Raw genomic sequence first — 16,970 nt, forward strand, 5'->3', positions numbered from 1 at the left:
GGCCTACTCAGGATGCGGAGACTGCCCATCACGAGCATCCCAGCATCCGCTCTCACTCAGCTGGGGCAGATCCGCCAGGGCCTCCGCCTCCTGTAGGGCCTGGAAAACAGCAGGAATCTCCCCGCCGCCGGGCGTCCTGAATCCTCCCCCCCCTTCCCCGCCCCACAGGACCCGGGGCGGAGTCGCCCACCTGTCACCGAAACGTCCCACGTGGGTCAGCCGGAGGAGGGGTTGAAGGGAGGGAGAAAAGGCAGAGGAGAGGCGTGGAGGGAGGCAGACGTGAGAGCCCTGGGAGGAACCGAGGAGGAGAGAGGCTGAGAACGCCGAACGGCAGAAGAATCTAGACACTAAGAGAGAGGTAAGGATGGGGCAAGTGAAAGAAAGGAGACAGAAACTAGGTTAGCGGGAAGGCCAGCCAAAGGTGGGAGCAAGGCAGGGGCTGTGCGGACACGACGAGATAAGATGGATAGACGCGCCGCCAGAGAACGATTCTAGCCAGAAGGCGACGGGGCTAAGGGTGGGTGGGTGGGTGGGTGGGGGAAGGAGGAACCCAGGCGTCGACCCCTTTAAGGTTGCCAAGGCAACCGCCCTGGCCAGAGCGAGGCGCATTGACGTCAGCAGCCGAGCTCTGATTGGCCGCGGTCGGCTCGTTTCCGGTGGAGCCGTCGCGGAGCCGCTATCGCCCAGTGGAGTGAGGCTGCGAGCCGAACCGTGAGGACGCCCGGTACCCCGGCAGCCTCGCCCCGTGCAAACCCCGCCGCCCGTCCCGTCCCGTCCGCAGGTGAGTGCGGATCCGCGGGGCCGCCCCGGGAGCCACCGGCCGGCCGCGGGGCCCCGCCGCGCGCTCCTGGAGGCGCGGGCGCGAGCCAAGATGGCGCCCCGGGGGGGGGAGCGCGCGGCGGGGGAGACGGCCGCACCCCCTGCGCCTCCGGGGCGGCCGCGGCGCCTGGCGCCGGCCTCGCACTCGCGGCTCGCACCGGCCGCCCGTGCCCCCCACCGTCCCCAGCCCCGCGCGGCCTTCGCGGCCCGCCGCCGCTCCCCGGCCGCCGCCGCCGCCCCCGCCCCCCGCGCGCCGCGGCCGCCGCGCTCGTCCTCCCTCCCCCACTTCCTGAAGGACAACAGCTCGGTTTTTAACCGGAATCCGCCATGGTTCTCCTGTCCGGTCGTGATACCCGGCTCTAGTCTTCTTCCCCTCCGCCCGGTCGTTTGTACGCTTGCGGGTCCCCCCCCCCCTCCTCCCCTCCGCGGGTTCGCCTCCCTCCACCCCTGCGCTCGGTGATTTCAGAACCCAGCTCCATTTCTCTTTGTCCCCCCCCCCTTTTTTTTTTCCCTTGCTTCTCCTCCTTTCCCGATTAACACACCCGCCCCTCCTTCCCCACCCCACCGCCCACCCCAGCTTTCCCAGGCCGCCCGCCCGCTCAGCGTCTGGGGCCGCCTGCCTGGCGACCGATGAGGGATGAGGGTCGCCCTTCTGCAACCCAGTGGTCATGACCGAGGCCTGAGTGAAGTGAAGGGCACTTTCCTGTCCTCGCTCCTGAAAACACGCCCGTTGACACCCCCCCCCCCAAGCTCGGTGCGGGCGTGGGGACAGCTGGTGGCTCGAGGGAGCTACAATAGACAGGTTTCCTGAGCAGAGAAAAGAAAAAAAAAAGAAACCTCGAACTAGGAGACGCCCCCCCCCCCAACCCCCAAGGCCGTGTTAGTGTTACTTGGCATCATCCTTCAGGGGATGTGGGCCATGACAGCAACGGGCTCTCAAAGCGTTTTTTAAGTGCGTCTTCCAGTGTAGCCCTTCTGAAAGCGACAGTGTCATCAGAAGCGAATTTCCTCAAGAACCTGCCCTCATGATCACGAGTAGACACTGCAGTCAGTGATGGCATTAAAGTGTTTGTTTTGGGAGGGAGGCTAAGTCGTGTTGGGCTTTGGAAAATAAGCAACAAATGTGGAATGAGGACATACCCGATTAAAAAACGTTAAGGCCATAAAATTAGATTATTTGGGGTTTCTTCCCATGGTGACTGCAGTAATTTGGGGGAGGCTCTGTATTGTCTTTACCAGTGCTGCCCTTTTGGTCCTCGTAATGCATAAGCCATTTTCCACTTATTAGGCCCAGTTGAGCCATCCGTACCAGCCAGAGACCAGACCTGGGAGTTGGTTTCTCTGATCAATTAAATACACATATGCCGACACGCTTGAAAGCATAAAAGATTTGTCCTATCCATGTTCCTGGTGGCCTTCAGTATTTGAAGTGGAGAAAATTCCACTGAAGTAGATTCTTTGTTTCATATGGCGTCTGACCTGGAAGCATGTCAAAAACATGTTATCTTACAGTAAAACTCTTCCCTCTAGAATTTATTCTGAAGTAACGGAGGGCGGCGGGTGCTCCTGTCTCTTTGGGTTTTCTAATTTGTGTGCTTGTCATGGAGCCATGAACTTTCTCCTGGTCTGTTAATTGCACGTTATTGACCTTTATCTTGAAAGTCGTCAAAACAAAATGATAACAATGTAGCACTCTGAAATAGTTCTTTATCCTGGCATTTCTTTCAAAGTCACATTTTTACTTGGTGGGTCAGTGAGCATTATAAATTGAAAAGTGGTTAGTGTCGAATTGGTTTGCTGAGTGGAGAGGGAGTCATCTTTTAATCTCAAGTGCTTAGTAATTTGGAGTTGGGAGGGAAACTGACTGTTAAAATACCAAGCTTTTAATTGTGTGGCAGCCTGGCTGCCCATTATTGTGTTCCTATTTCACGTTAATGTAGTTTGAACGCAGTCTTACCTATTTTGAACGCAGTCTTACCTATTGAGTCATCCTGTATGCTTTAAACCAGTGTATTCCTTTTTAAACGTATTCTTGTCCAGATGAAGAAAACCTTAGTTTGCTTAAGAGAGTTCATTTTCCTGCACTACAACCTTTTCAACTCCTTCCATCTAGGGCTGGAGTTTAGTGAAAGACAGTGGAATGAAAGACTGCTGAGAAAAGGCACCTGAGGCTCCTTTTGTGTTTCAGAAAATTTGATTCCACTAATACTTGGCTAATGAGCTCCTCCGCCCTGGTGGTTTGCTTTGTGGCATTAGCTGTGCTCATGGGACGGCAGTGCTCACAGGGGATGTCAGGCGTTCTTCGTTGTGCCTGTGCTTTCACTTAGAGCCGACCTGTGTGCCCTTGGAATTCTCTGTCCTGTTTACCATTTACACATTTCCCACGTCATCACCGTGATGTCTTTTGCAAGATGACTGAATGAAATTCCCATAAGGCCCGAGTCCTCAGCTTTGCCTTGCTTGCTCAGCAGGGCATACTGGCTCATGCTTCCTTCCAGGACTGTGGGTCCTGAGCTCAGATTGAAGAGTAGGAACTAAATGAAGTATTTAATTTTGAAGAATTCAAATTCTGTGTGTATTTTATATCCAAGTTCCCACCTCCTCTTAATATAAACCCTATTGAGTAGGGAAAGTAATTACATGAATCTGTTGTCTAGTGAATTTAATAAGTCATAGGCCAAATTTGTGTTGTACTTAATAGCTGACCCAGCATGCCCATGCTTTTTCTCCTAGAGAACCATGGCGTCTGGCAGTACTACCGCCAGTGAGGAAGAGCGGAGTCTCCGGGAATGTGAGCTCTATGTCCAGAAGCACAACATCCAGGCCCTGCTGAAGGACTCTATTGTGCAGCTGTGCACTGCTCGACCCGAGAGACCCATGGCATTCCTTCGGGAATACTTTGAGAGGCTGGAGAAGGTAAAAATAATGAGGGGAGATCTGTGATGACCATGTCAGTTGTTGTTAGGGTTAATGTTTCTGCTGGTTGCTGATTTGTGCCTATTGGGAGAAAAGGAATTCTGACCAAATAAGAAATCTAATAGAAATTCAGATTAGCATGCAGTGAAGGATTTCTTAGTAATTTTAATCCAAATCTATCAGAAAGTGAATTGATGCTGTTTGTTTAGCCATTAAAGGATTTCCAAACAGTTGGTTTTGACTATTTTAAATAGTATTTAAAATTGGCTGTAACAGTCAGTCAAATGTATGGCAAGTGTATGAATTGGGAAATAGTTAAAAGAAGTTAGAGCTATCCTTCAGGGAAGTGGGCGAGCTTTTTAGTTTACCTCATCTTTAAAACTGTAGTCTTACATCTGCATCTAGCTTGGGGTGGTATAATCAAAATCAGTTCTGAACTCTTGTTTTATTGTTAGGTGGACGAATTCACTGTATAATGGAAAGATTAGAGATTGATGGTCATTGCATTTTTTACTGTATTTATAATTTCCGTTAGAACTTGTTTGCCGGAAAATATGCAATTTGATCTTTATTCTATGTTGTTGCATCTGTATTTTGTGTGGGTCAGTATGACCCACAAACACACAGATTTACTTATGTGTATGAGTGTCTCACCTGCATGAATGTATGTACACCATATTGTCATCTGGTACCCACAGAGTGCGGAAGATCCCTTGGAGCTAGAGCTGTGGGTGGCTGTGAGCCACTCTGTGGGTGCTGGGGACTGAACCTGAGTCCTCTGCAGAGAGCAGCCAGTGCCTTCTCTTCAGCCTCCAGGATGTGCATTTCTAAACAGAGTTACAGTTTTGCATCCAGTGTGATGCTTCCGTGTCCTGTTCTCAAGAAGTGATGAGTGCAAAAGTTTGGCTCGCCCAGTATGTTAAGTAGTGAATTTGATTTGTTCTGTAAATCATTGGGGGTGAATGTACAACTTTGCTGTGTATGTTTATTCAAGTTTTGAAGAGGTTCAAACTGCTGGGGCTCATTTCTCTGATAACATGTTTAGTACCTAATTTTACAGTAGATGTAGCTACAATATTCACATTGGTTTGGCCAGTTTCTTACTGTCCAGTGTTTACATAAAAAGATTTTATGTATATGAAGATTTTAGAAAGGTATTTGAGTAGCTCAGTGAACAGATATTTTATACTTATTTCCTTGGACATCTTTAAAATGCTGGTGATTAGAATGATTAGACTAACTGGAAGAAAAGAAAATTGTTTATTAGTCCCTCTGAATACAGTCTTGCCACCTTGGATCTGTAGTAGAAATGCTGGCTTTGTCTTACTTAAGCAGTTGCTAAATAATGGACATACCGGCCAGGAGTGTACTCTTGTTTTGAAATCAAGTGTGTTCCTGGAGGTCTGGTCTGAAATGGGTCACGGTAAGGCGATCCCTCTTCTTTGGTCATCAGTAGAAATCAAATGAGAGGATTAAGTTGGTGAGACATTAAGTGCCTATCTTTTTATAGGGAGTGTTGAGTGTGTGACATCAATTTCAAAGCCTTCATTTACCACAGGAGTGTTTAAGGACTAGCCAAGGTGGAAAGCAACACATAATCGTTATTGTAGTTTCTCTGGAGGAGGAATTTTACAATTAATGTGTATGGATCTCCCTGCCCCCCCCCCCCCCCAGTAAAAGTTAATAAAACGCCTTTCTTATACGTTGAGGTTCTTTGTTGAATACATATAATATTCCACTTGGGTTTTTAATTAACTTGGTTTTTACCAAAGCCATTATTTCATAATTTGTGTGTTAATTTTTATGTCTGAAAATAAGCTCACATTATTACCACCTCCTTCCCCATTAACTAGGGGTTATATTTCTGGAACTTTCAGTGACTTCGGAGGAAATACACAAAAAAGAATAGAGTTGGTCAATGGAGACAGTTGCATTTTAGTTGAGACCATTGTGCCTGGAACTTGAGTCTTTTTATGCCTATATTTACTAGTACCTTGCCTGTCTGGTTGATAAGAAGAGTTGTATCTACCACTGTTGGGTGTCTCCTGTGTACTAAATACAGTGTGAAGCTCTCTCTCTCTCTCTCTCTCTCTCTCTCTCTCTCTCTCTCCCTCTCTCCCTCTCTCCCTCTCTCTCTCGCTCTGCCTCTTCTCTCCCTCCCCCTTTCCTCCTCTCTGCCCATCCCCCCCCTTCTTTCTTTCCCATTACTTTAAATGTGGAAGGTAGGGTATTGATACCATTTTGCTGAAGCAGCAATTGAATCTAAAGGAAGTTAAATCATAACTGTGATCCCAGGAGTTAGGTTTTCTGCAATAACATGTAACCCTGGGATTTCATATGTATTTCTTGGTCATGTGCCTATCTTGTCTTTACTTCGTGTATCTTGTTCTGGATCTGAGTGGAAAGAACAGCCATTATCTAGGGCATGTTGAACAGAACAGAAATCCAAGGCCACTAGAGGCAGACCACAATAGCGTGCTTGGTATGACGAGTCCACTTCACATTCTGGGCCCAAGCCTCAAGTCATTGTGGTGGGAAGCTTGTCTACAGAAAAAGATGACAAGGGCAGGAAAGAAACAGAGTTTTAAGCTCAGTTTAGTGCAGAACATATGTAGAAGAGTCAGGAATGTTACTAGCCAGAAAATAGATTCAGAGCTAAGAGGGAGACTCACAGCTGACTGACAATAGCAGAGTGCGGATATTTTAGAAGTTGGTGATTTCAGTCATGTCTCTGAATCATTGAGATTAGGTTATATTCAGATTGCTGTTTTATAGATTCACCGGACTCCACAAGACTTAAAATCAGAATGTTTTTGTTAACTTCAGAATTACCTTTAAAATCTGTTTAACTAGAATACAGTTCCAAATGAAACTTCTTTTGTGAGGGGTGTGTGTGTGTGTGTGTGTGTGTGTGTGTGTGTGTGTGTGTGTGTAGTATATAGTGTTTGTATATGTAGTGGGTGCACTACATATGTATGTTAGTGGGTGCACATGAATATGCATGCATGTAGAGGTCAGAGGTTGATATTAGGTGCTCTGTGTCTTTTGAAGCAGGATCTCTCATTGGAGTTCACTCATTGGTTAGCTGGCTAGACAGGCTGATCCGAATACTAAGGTGACTGCCTGTCTGCTAAGATGTGTGTATCTACATTCAGCTTTTACTTGGGTTTTGGGGATCTGAACTCAGGTCCTCATGCAACTGAGCTATCTCCCGAGCCCCTCATTTTTGAGTTTTTAAATGAAAATTTCTGAAATAACAATGACTAGTTTGAGGGTTAGAATTTTTTTTTTAAATGCTTTTGCACTTTGAACTTAGGTGAGTTTTATAATTCTGTGTTAATATAAAATAGAAGGGTCTTACCAGTTACTATGACTACCTGAATGAACTGAGTGAATTTTCTAAAACATATGAAGTTTTAAATGAGTCATAGACTGAAATTGTGCCATTATGAAAGGGCTTATGGTGGAAGGTCTCCACCTGCATACGGCCCTGTTCTGGAGGTAATTAATCTGTGGGCATTTATAGATACATCCATCTTTAAAAAAGAGTTTTATTCTTTTTTCCTTGTGTGTATGTGTTTATATGTGTTCATGTAGGTAAGTGTGTGGAGGACTGAAGACAACCTTTGGGTCCATTCCTTAGTAGCCATCGCCTTGTATTTTTGAGACAGGTCTCACCTTGGCCTGGATCTTCAGTGAGCTGGTACTGTTGCCTCACCAGTGCTGGGGTTACAAGTTTATTTTGAAGTGCTTTGGAGGGTGGAGCTCAGGTCCTCAAGTTTGCTCAAGCTCTTTACTGCCAGAGCTGACTCACTGGCTAACACAGGGGTGATGGTCTATTGTAGGAGTACAGTGTAACCATTGCCACTGATCTTCATTTTGTTTCCGATATTTTATTTTGAAACAAACAAACAAACAAACAGAAAACTAAGAAGAAATGTTGCTGTATAGATGCCATTTCACACCTAAGCTTGTTTAAGACTTCCAGAGGCAGGGTTACTAGACTAAATTAAGGAGTAAGTGTGCTTACAGTTAAATACACGTAGATAATGTAGTGAGTTTTGTTTTTCTCATTGTCCACACCCCCACCCTCCCTACCCCTTTACCCCTTGATAACTTTGCTCTGAAGAACTAGAAGTCCTTCATGATTACACTGATAGAAATTGTGTTAGCTCCTTGGTAGTCATACTTGCCTACTTTTGAGATGTACAGAGTCCCTGAATTGATGTTTTTGCCAGAGGCAGGACTACACTATGTAGGCGATAAGAAGAAATGATTATTTTTTTTGTCACTTTTATTTTTAATAGTTTGCATACTGCTGAGTTAATTTGAATTTGAAAGATGTTTTGAAGAGTCAAAGAATGGATGAAATAAGTGAAAAAAATAGAAGATGACATTCTTATTTTATTCCCTTCAGGCCTAGGAACTTTTTTAGTGAGAGGTAGAGTAGGTAAGAAATCTTTGATGTCACTTTTCATGTGACTTGGCTCAAGAAGCCAGATGGCATTGCCACTAATAAAGTGTGCTGTGCCTGAGTAACCGCTGGAGTGAATTTTCTAGATTTTATCCTGTTGTGTTTTCCTCTTCTCCCCCAGTTTGGAATTGATTTGTTCTCCTTATGTTGGTGTTGGAACAGGGTTGAAGTGAGCTGTCACTGGGCTTTGAGAGTACCGGCTTTCAGATTCTGAAAAACAACTTTCTTTCAGGAGGAGGCAAAACAGATCCAGACTCTACAGAAAAGCAGCACTCGTACCGACTCCAGGGAGGACGAGATCTCTCCTCCTCCCCCCAATCCCGTGGTGAAGGGCCGTCGGCGCCGTGGGGCAATCAGTGCTGAAGTTTACACAGAGGAAGATGCTGCATCCTATGTTAGAAAGGTAGTTTGGATGTCCAAGTTTGGGAACTGTTTCTGAGGCCTACCTTGTACTCAGCTGTATTCCTTTGATGAGTACGTGTTCTGTTTCAAAGACAGACAAAGGCACAGTTGTTAGTGTTGAGAACTGACGTAATAGCTCCTCGAGAAAGTAGTAATTATAAACCAGTGAGTGGTTGCATTTAGGCCTTGCTGATTTGCATGCTCTTTTGCAGCAGCAGCAGCAGAAGCAGGCAGTATTCCTTTTTCTCTTAGTTCAGGCTGTCATTGGCACCATGTAATTCATGTTTTGGCTTTTAACCTTTTTTTTTTTTTTTTAATTTTTCAAGATAGGGCTTCTCTATATAGCCCTGGCCATGTTGGAACACTCTCTGTAGATCAGGCTGGCCTCAGACTCACAAAGATCCACCTGCCTCTGCCTCCCACTGGCTGGGATTAAACATGAGCCACCTGGCTTGGCTTTTAACCTATTACCCTACAAGTTGCATTCAACCTGGTCCAGTCTTCCTCAGAGCCTGCCAACATTGAATTAGGTTTTAACCTTTGGGGGAAATAGGCCCAAGGCACTTGATGCTTATGAACCGAACAATACTGTATGGTCACAGTTTGCAAAATGACTATTTGTTATAAAATGCTTAGATTTGCCTCAGAGTGATGATCTTGGTCTAGGTCTTTTCGGTTTACTTGTTAACTTGAACTCAAGTACTGACCTTTAACTATAAGCCTGGCTCTAGGCAAGGGGATTAACCAGTATTTGTTGAGGACTTTGTGAATCATACAGGTGTTTTAGTGAAAATATTTAACTCAAAATAGCCTTGTTTAAATAGCATTATGTGGCATGGCATTTAACTGAAATGCAAGATGCAAACATGAAATAAATGTCTTTGGTTTCTAGGTTGTCATTTGGCCTTTAATATTTTTCTAGGTTATACCCAAAGATTATAAGACAATGGCTGCTTTAGCCAAAGCCATCGAAAAAAATGTGCTGTTTTCACACCTTGATGATAATGAGAGAAGGTAGGTGCAGGCACTCTTTACACTTTGCCCAGTGGGGTGGTGGTACCAAACTTTTGTCACTATTGCAAGTTCTAGGCTCTTAGTTGTGTACCAAGTGACAGAACTGAGCACCTGAGAGCTTTAATACTAAGTGTGTGAAATGTGTAGAAGAGATCTGCGAAGTCTAACCCAGGCCTCTTCTGTCCTGCAGTGACATTTTTGATGCCATGTTCCCAGTCTCCTTTATTGCTGGAGAGACAGTTATACAGCAAGGTAAGGGCTGCCACATGCATTGTGGTTACAGGAAAGGAGGTGAAATGAGGGTGTTTTATTTTATTTTATTTTGTTGGAGTCTGTGGGCCTTAGTATTTTCTTCTTTATTAAACAGTTCTCTAAGTTATTAAAAGTACCACTTTCTCTATGGGATTAGTATTTTTGGTTACTTCACCGTTAAAGGGAATGCTTATGTTGTCATTGGATATTATATAGAATTTCAGAACATTAAGTCACATGTCCTTTTTATTGATTTTAAGATCAAATAAATAAGCAAAACCACTGACATTCTGTATCAGATAACCAACCCATCTGTTATATTGTTCTATACCTCATACAGAATCTTAACCATTTTGCCCATGTAGACTAACATGAATCTTCATAAGCCAAGTATTTCCCCATTTTGTGGCAACATACCCTTTTACTAACTGTTACTAACGGTTGAGTTCTTTGTTGTGTTTGTACATTCCATAGAAGTTAACTTTCTATACGTAAGTGACCCAACATTTTTAAAAATACATTTGATTGATTGATTTTGTGTCTGTGTGTGCACACGTGCGTGTGAGCTGCAGCACTGGTTAGTGGAATTCTGAAGACATCTTGCAGGGATTGGTTTCTCCTTCCTCAGCTTGTCAGCCTTGGCAGTAGGTGCCTTTGCACAGTGAGGTCTCATAGGTCTCATGGCTTTATTAAGTACAGTTTTAAAAGATATTGTGAGATGACCGGAAGGAATGGTTAATGTCATCTCAGTCTTTTGAAAAAACCTTGCTCATTTTTCTCTTGAGTTTAGTCATTTAGCATCCACCCATAAATTTACTATTTTATGTTAGTTTGATTGTTTTGTTAATGATCTGACTTTTTACTGTCTTCCAGGTGATGAAGGGGATAACTTCTACGTGATTGATCAAGGAGAAATGGATGTAAGATTTAATAATACCAAAAAAAGTGTTGATAATCTTGATTTTGAACTTAATTTCTAAGCAGTAAGCATTGTGTTTATAAGGGCAGATGATGATAGCCTATATAAGTCAATTCCCTTAACATTTGCCAAGTGTTTTTATGACATAAACTTTTTAAAGGTAGCTACCCTATCTATACATACTGTTCACTATTCTCACTGGGGTAGCAGTTGGAAAATGCATGTATCCTATGGTGTAAGAGAACTCAGAGCTCCACTGTAGAATAGTACAGCTTTTAAAATTTCTGTTTTTTTTTTTTTTTTTTTAAACCAGGGAAATGAGGATAAAAATCACCTCAGTCTCAGGATTATTTAGTGGCACATAAAGCGCCCAGCACAGCATTCTGTAAATGTGTGCCATTTGACATTAGTGCTTGTCTGAATGTGTGTTCTTGGCATCCCGCTAGGGCACCGTTATCAGATCATTTCACTTGTCAGCTCTCAGTGGTTTGTTCTGCTCTCCTGTAGATGTTGTGTATATGCTAAAACAGGTTCAGAATTCTTCCTTTGGAAAGTCTGAGAATTAGCAGTTGCATATGTAGATAGAAAAAAACCCACTTTTTTGATGTCATTTTTATTTTAGGTTTACGTCAATAATGAATGGGCAACCAGTGTTGGGGAAGGAGGGAGTTTTGGAGAACTGGCTCTGATTTATGGAACACCCAGAGCAGCCACTGTCAAAGCGAAGACCAATGTGAAGCTGTGGGGCATTGACCGAGACAGCTACCGAAGAATCCTCATGGTAATTAATAGGCTGTGGGTTTTAGCTTTTAATGATTGACTAGTTTGCATTAGGTTTGGGTTAATGTATCGCTTGAGACAGGGTTAGTAAAACACAAGTTAGGTCAGGAGTAACCAGAGAAATGTGTGTAGATAGCAGTCAGCTTGTCCTAATAGTCTGCTAGTGGGTGAATCTTACTTAATCTTAGTAGATTGCCCACAGGACTGGTTTTACGTGTATAGAGTCATTTAAAGCCATCCAGAAGTAATCACCTTCTGTCAACCAAAATGGGGTTATCTGTAATAAACTCATACTGCCTTTTTAGAGGAATTACCCAAGCAATAAGACCATGGAGTCCTTCTGCTCACAGTGGGACTCCTTGAGAAATTTGTGGTAATCTTACAGAGGAGCTCTAGGTGTTTTAAGTCCCAGTGAATAGTCCTAGCCATCCTAAATGGTTTGCTTAAGTTTTCCTGGTGTCCTGGTGTCCTGTTTGAAGATGCATAGCCTCAGGCTGCAGAGATGAATGAGAGTGTGTACTGTTTTTGCAGCAGGCCCAAGTTTGGTTTCATACACCAGCCAGGTCACCACCAGCTGTAACTCCAGCTCCAGGGGATCTGATGCCTTCCTCTACACTACATAGGCACTGCACGAATGTGTACAAACCCATACTCCAACATACACATAATTTAAAAAAAAAAAGGCTATCTTAATGCTTTGAAGTTTTTGTGGACTTCTTTTTTGTCTAAAATAATATTTTTACTTATTTTTTGACAATTTCATACCCCTGGACCTGCGACAGAGGGAATCTTGTCCCTCTCCCACCTCTGTGAACCATATGTGTTCATATGTATATATATCCCACTGAGTCTCCTTACTGCTGTTTGAATTTATAGTGGTGCATGGGCAGCCGTCCAGCAGCCACACCCCTAAGGAAAAAGGACTCTTCCTCCCTTGGCTACTGACTGTTTTCATTGGCTCCTTAGCTGCAGGGTTTTGTTTGTTTGTTTGTTTGTTTTTCTGGTTTTCTATTCTGTATGCACCAAAATTCGTGAATGTTCAAGTCCCTTATCTAAAATGACCTGTGTACATACTCTGTGTACTCTAAGCCATCACTAGCTGAGCTTTGATATTGAAAGCACAGTGAACATTGTTTCATAGATTGTAGATACACTCTGTGGGAAACAGGAAGAAAGTCTGAATGTTGACCAAGTATGTAACACACACCCCCTTATTATTTATGTCTGTAATTGACTGCAGATGTGGCACCTGTGGCTATGTAGGGCAGATGGTGTGTGTAATATGCACATGTGTACATAAACACTTACACAGGGAAATGTGGTAGTACTGGGGTCATTTTACCTTGTTTGAAAAGTTTGTCAGAAAGCACATAAGATACTCTTGTATTTCTTCCAAATACACCAAGTAAACTTTGTCTTAGATGAGATCTAGAGTGTTGAGGATGGTGTGACTCTACAAGCCTAGTTAGGACTGTGGGCCTGTCTTTCTCACTCTGACAATAGTCTGTTCCCTGCCCACAGCCTGTGGGGAAGTAGATAGTCAGCTACATTGAAGTCTCATGCTCATGCATTATTAGCTGCTTAGTTGCTTTTTAGAGAGCTGCTTGGCATTTCACTACTTGTTGGAACGTGTCCTCCCTTGGGTTGCACACCTGCTCTTTAGGACCCTAACAAAGAGCTTTGTGCCCGTAGCTCACATTTAGTACAAAGAAAAATGGTTGAGAGTCAGGCAACAGCAGGAGGCTTTGTATTTACTTCTTTTTAGTTTAAAGTGTAAATTATTCTGTAGCATTGTGTGATAATTATATCTCTTCTTTTTAATAGGGAAGCACTCTGAGAAAGAGGAAGATGTATGAAGAATTCCTTAGTAAAGTGTCTATTTTAGGTGAGTTGGAAAATTGTATGAAGAACTGATAAATTGGACCATTTGTGATACTTGGCACAGCTTTTCACATGACATAAGTCTCCTGGCTCATTTATTTCTGTTTTCATGCTTGTTTTTGCCAGTTATGGTCATACAAAATTTTGACAGTGTTAAAAGTTTGGCAAAGTTTGTAGTAATTGTAACATGTATTCGTTCAATTTGCTAATACATGACAGGCCCTGTAATTAGCCTTGGGAAAAGCCTTCTGGCAGTGTAGCTGCTGCTTGCTCCTCTTAGAAGGAGCAGGATGCTCTCTCTCTCAGTGTCCTGAGCATGCCGGGGATGGTACAATTAGCCCTGCTGCAGCTTCTGTCCTGATGGTTGCACACATGGGTTGTGTCTGAGAAAAAGTTAGATGTCTTTGTTGGCTTATTTTAAAAAGATCCAGACTTGTTGAAATTTAAAATGAGCAGGCTAAATGGACATACTTCTGTAGATTTCCTGACATAGATTGGGAGATGTTAAAACCTGTCCTGTGTGGGTATGAGTAGTCATTTTTTCCCACATGACAATCTGCTGTTGTTTTGTTACAGTGATTGGACTTTCTTGCCTTACTTGTCCTTTATGTTAGTGTTCTGAACATTAGTTGGGTCTGTGGGAACGAAAATTACTTTCTAGCTCCTTGTTATTCCAAGGTAAATTGAGTTGAGGGGTTAAATGGAGGACCTTTGGACTGGTGTGAGGGGAAGCTATTACTTTGGTTTGCTTTACTTGATGCTAATGTTCAGAATTGCATTTTCTTTGCCATGGGATGCAGTTGATATGTGCTAACCAGAGTTAAAGGAAGGCTCTGGGGACTATCTGCTGTCATAGGCAAGTCCTGCTGAGGCTGGCAGTGACTGAGGACAGGTGCTGTGCCATGTACCTGGAACAATCCTGTTGGGATGTTGTGTGGGGATGCTGATGGTTGTCTATCTGTAGTTTGATTTTGCTTACATTTTATTATTTTTCAGCAATACCAAATCCATAGAGAAAAAGCCTCTGGATTCTTATCTTTCAGAGTCTCTGGACAAGTGGGAGCGTCTCACAGTGGCTGATGCGTTGGAGCCTGTCCAGTTTGAAGATGGACAGAAGATCGTGGTGCAAGGAGAACCAGGGGACGAGTTCTTCATTATTTTGGAGGTACAGAGTTCTGCATTTGACTCCTTTGTGAGTTGTTCACCTAGAGGGGTGCAGTCGATCTGATTTGTGGCTTTAGTTTTAGGGCTACCTAACAGTTTTATTTAAAAATTGTCTTTTACTTCAGAATGCAGCTTTGTGTGTAGGCTGCTACAGCTTTAAAAGAACTTGAGTCAGAATTCTGGAAAGGCCCTATACATGATTGGTGACATTACCATGCTAAAAGCCCCTCAACTGTAATACGATTCTGAACCATTGCTGTTGAAATGTGAGTGCTTAGGCTGTTGGGTGATGATTTACAATTCTAAAAGTGACTGTGTTATCTCAAACATCTACGTATAGTCCTGTTTGCTACGCAGGTCCAAATAGCATCTTCAGACACTGAACTCCTGTCACACTGCAAATACAGCCATAGAAATGTGAACTCTTGAGAGTGACAGTCTTACTAACATTTTGTTTTAGAAAGGAAAGACACACCAAGCTTGGACTTTACATAACGTTTTCTAACTGGACTCTATACTCTGTTTTAAATGCTTGAGCTTGATGAGAACCTGAGTAGTGGGATGCAGGTTAAATGGAAGTCACAGGGAATGTGGGGGTGGAGTGGGAGGGTTTGGGGGGGTTGACAGGACCTCTCATCTTTGAACATAAGCGCATAGACAAGTTGAAGTAACTGCTGAGTCCTTCCCTAGCCTTTGTAGGGTAGCTGAGGTTATATGGGGTCTTTTGGTCTCTGTCTGGGTGAGGAAGCATCCGTTTGGCTTCATGCTGATGTTCTTCCAGGGCACAGCTGCTGTGTTGCAGCGTCGGTCAGAAAACGAAGAGTTTGTTGAAGTGGGACGGCTGGGGCCTTCTGATTATTTTGGTATGTTGGATTCCTTGACAAGAAATACGCGATTTAAGTATCTCTTAGTATAGTTTTCCATAATTTGTCTTCTGAATTTTGTTTTCATTTATTTACTTATTTTTAAGGTAGAATCTGGCCTGTAATTTCACCCTGTAGACCAGGCTACCCCATGGGATTAAATGTATGCACTTCCATGCTCTGTCTTTTTTTTGTTTTTGAGATAGAGCCTCAGATAACAGTGCAGGTGGCCCTCTTCAGATCTGCTGCCTTAGCCTCCTAAGTGTTGGGATTATAGTCATGATGCCTGTTAGATTTCTTAACCTATACTCTCAGAGCAATACTGTAACTTTGCTCAGTTAATAGATGGACATGGGGACACATAAACACACAGCTGTCTTATGTAGCCTCGACTACCTGGAATTGATTGTATAGTGAGGCCAACTTTCTAACTACTTCAGTCACCTTTCTGTCTGCCTCCACCCCTTGAGTGTTGGATTGTAGGCATGACTGACTGACTGTAGGACTTCATTAGTTTGCAGTAGTTTTTAAGGTGCAGTTGTCGTGTAGCCTCTACTGAGTTAGTAGAAAAGTAAGTCCTGGTCGTCTCTCTCAGAAGTGGACCCTTTAAGGAAGTGGCTTACATAGATGTTAGTTGTTAGTCTGCTCTTACTCTTTGCTCTTCTCTTTCCCAGGTGAAATTGCCCTGCTGATGAATCGTCCTCGGGCCGCCACAGTGGTTGCGCGTGGCCCTTTGAAGTGTGTTAAGCTGGACCGACCCCGGTTTGAACGTGTCCTTGGCCCTTGCTCAGATATCCTCAAGCGAAACATCCAGCAGTACAACAGCTTTGTGTCACTGTCTGTCTGAGACCTGCCTACTGTGCCTCTCTTCTCCCCAGTCCATGCTTCATTCATGCAGACTGCTCTCTCCCTATCTGCAGCGCCAAGTGGCCACTGGCTTCACAGCTTCTTGTCTCTTTATACTAAAAGTTGCTTTATTGCACCATTTTTTTCATTTGGAGCATTGACTGAATGCTCATACACAAATAAATAGAGAGTTCCATGGACCTGGCTGTTACCGCCTCTCTCTATGCAGGGCTAGTGTTCAACCTGGGCAGCGAGTGAGTGCCATGCTTTTTGGTGAGGGCGGTCCTGCACCAGTGAATTACCGTAATGATGTTATAACAGCGTAGGGGTCTTTAAGTGACACAGATTTCCATTTCCATATGACACAAGTGACATATTTAGACTGTGGCCATGTTTGCTGTATTTCTTTATAGAATAAATGATTTAACTTTTAAGGATTAGAAGAATGGATATAGAAAAATCCTAGTACAGTAGAAAGACATCTGCTTGTAATTCAACTAGTTTAAGTGTGGGAGTGCCCATGTTTTGCTAATAACCAGACAGATACAACTAGTTCAGCCCCCTCAGCCTGGTTTTGTTTGTGTATTGCTAGTGTTTCTTCTGCAACCCTGAACTATTTTGGTGTGGCTGTCTATACCCG

General features: G+C 43.7%; 1 protein-coding gene across 2 annotated transcripts; it reads left to right on the forward strand.

Annotated features, from left to right (window-relative positions):
- The first annotated feature begins 279 nt into the window (after positions 1 to 279).
- Positions 280 to 16,530, forward strand: Prkar1a (protein kinase cAMP-dependent type I regulatory subunit alpha). Of its 2 annotated transcripts, none has more exons than XM_051179625.1 (11): positions 280 to 358; positions 3,553 to 3,735; positions 8,442 to 8,612; positions 9,534 to 9,625; positions 9,816 to 9,877; positions 10,751 to 10,797; positions 11,419 to 11,577; positions 13,401 to 13,461; positions 14,501 to 14,622; positions 15,403 to 15,484; positions 16,159 to 16,530. In XM_051179625.1, the coding sequence occupies exons 2-11, from the start codon at positions 3,559 to 3,561 to the stop codon at positions 16,329 to 16,331; spliced, it is 1,146 nt and encodes a 381-aa protein (XP_051035582.1). In that variant the 5' UTR covers positions 280 to 358; positions 3,553 to 3,558; the 3' UTR covers positions 16,332 to 16,530. The 2 variants fall into 2 exon arrangements, with proteins under 2 accessions (XP_051035582.1, XP_051035584.1); XM_051179627.1 differs by lacking the exon at positions 280 to 358 and adding an exon at positions 1,234 to 1,248.
- Positions 16,531 to 16,970: the final 440 nt, after the last annotated feature.

Source organism: Phodopus roborovskii, unplaced genomic scaffold (genome assembly GCF_943737965.1).
Source record: "Phodopus roborovskii unplaced genomic scaffold, PHOROB, whole genome shotgun sequence".
Classification (NCBI taxonomy): domain Eukaryota; kingdom Metazoa; phylum Chordata; class Mammalia; order Rodentia; family Cricetidae; genus Phodopus; species Phodopus roborovskii.

Excerpts from the sequence above, each read along its gene's own strand:
- Prkar1a (XM_051179625.1), top strand. The coding sequence starts at position 3,559 with ATGGCGTCTGGCAGTACTACCGCCAGTGAGGAAGAGCGGAGTCTCCGG. Across the intron at positions 13,462-14,500 it reads TAGTAAAGTGTCTATTTTAG|AGTCTCTGGACAAGTGGGAG; the intron begins GTGAGTTGGAAA and ends CTTATCTTTCAG. Across the intron at positions 14,623-15,402 it reads AGTTCTTCATTATTTTGGAG|GGCACAGCTGCTGTGTTGCA; the intron begins GTACAGAGTTCT and ends ATGTTCTTCCAG.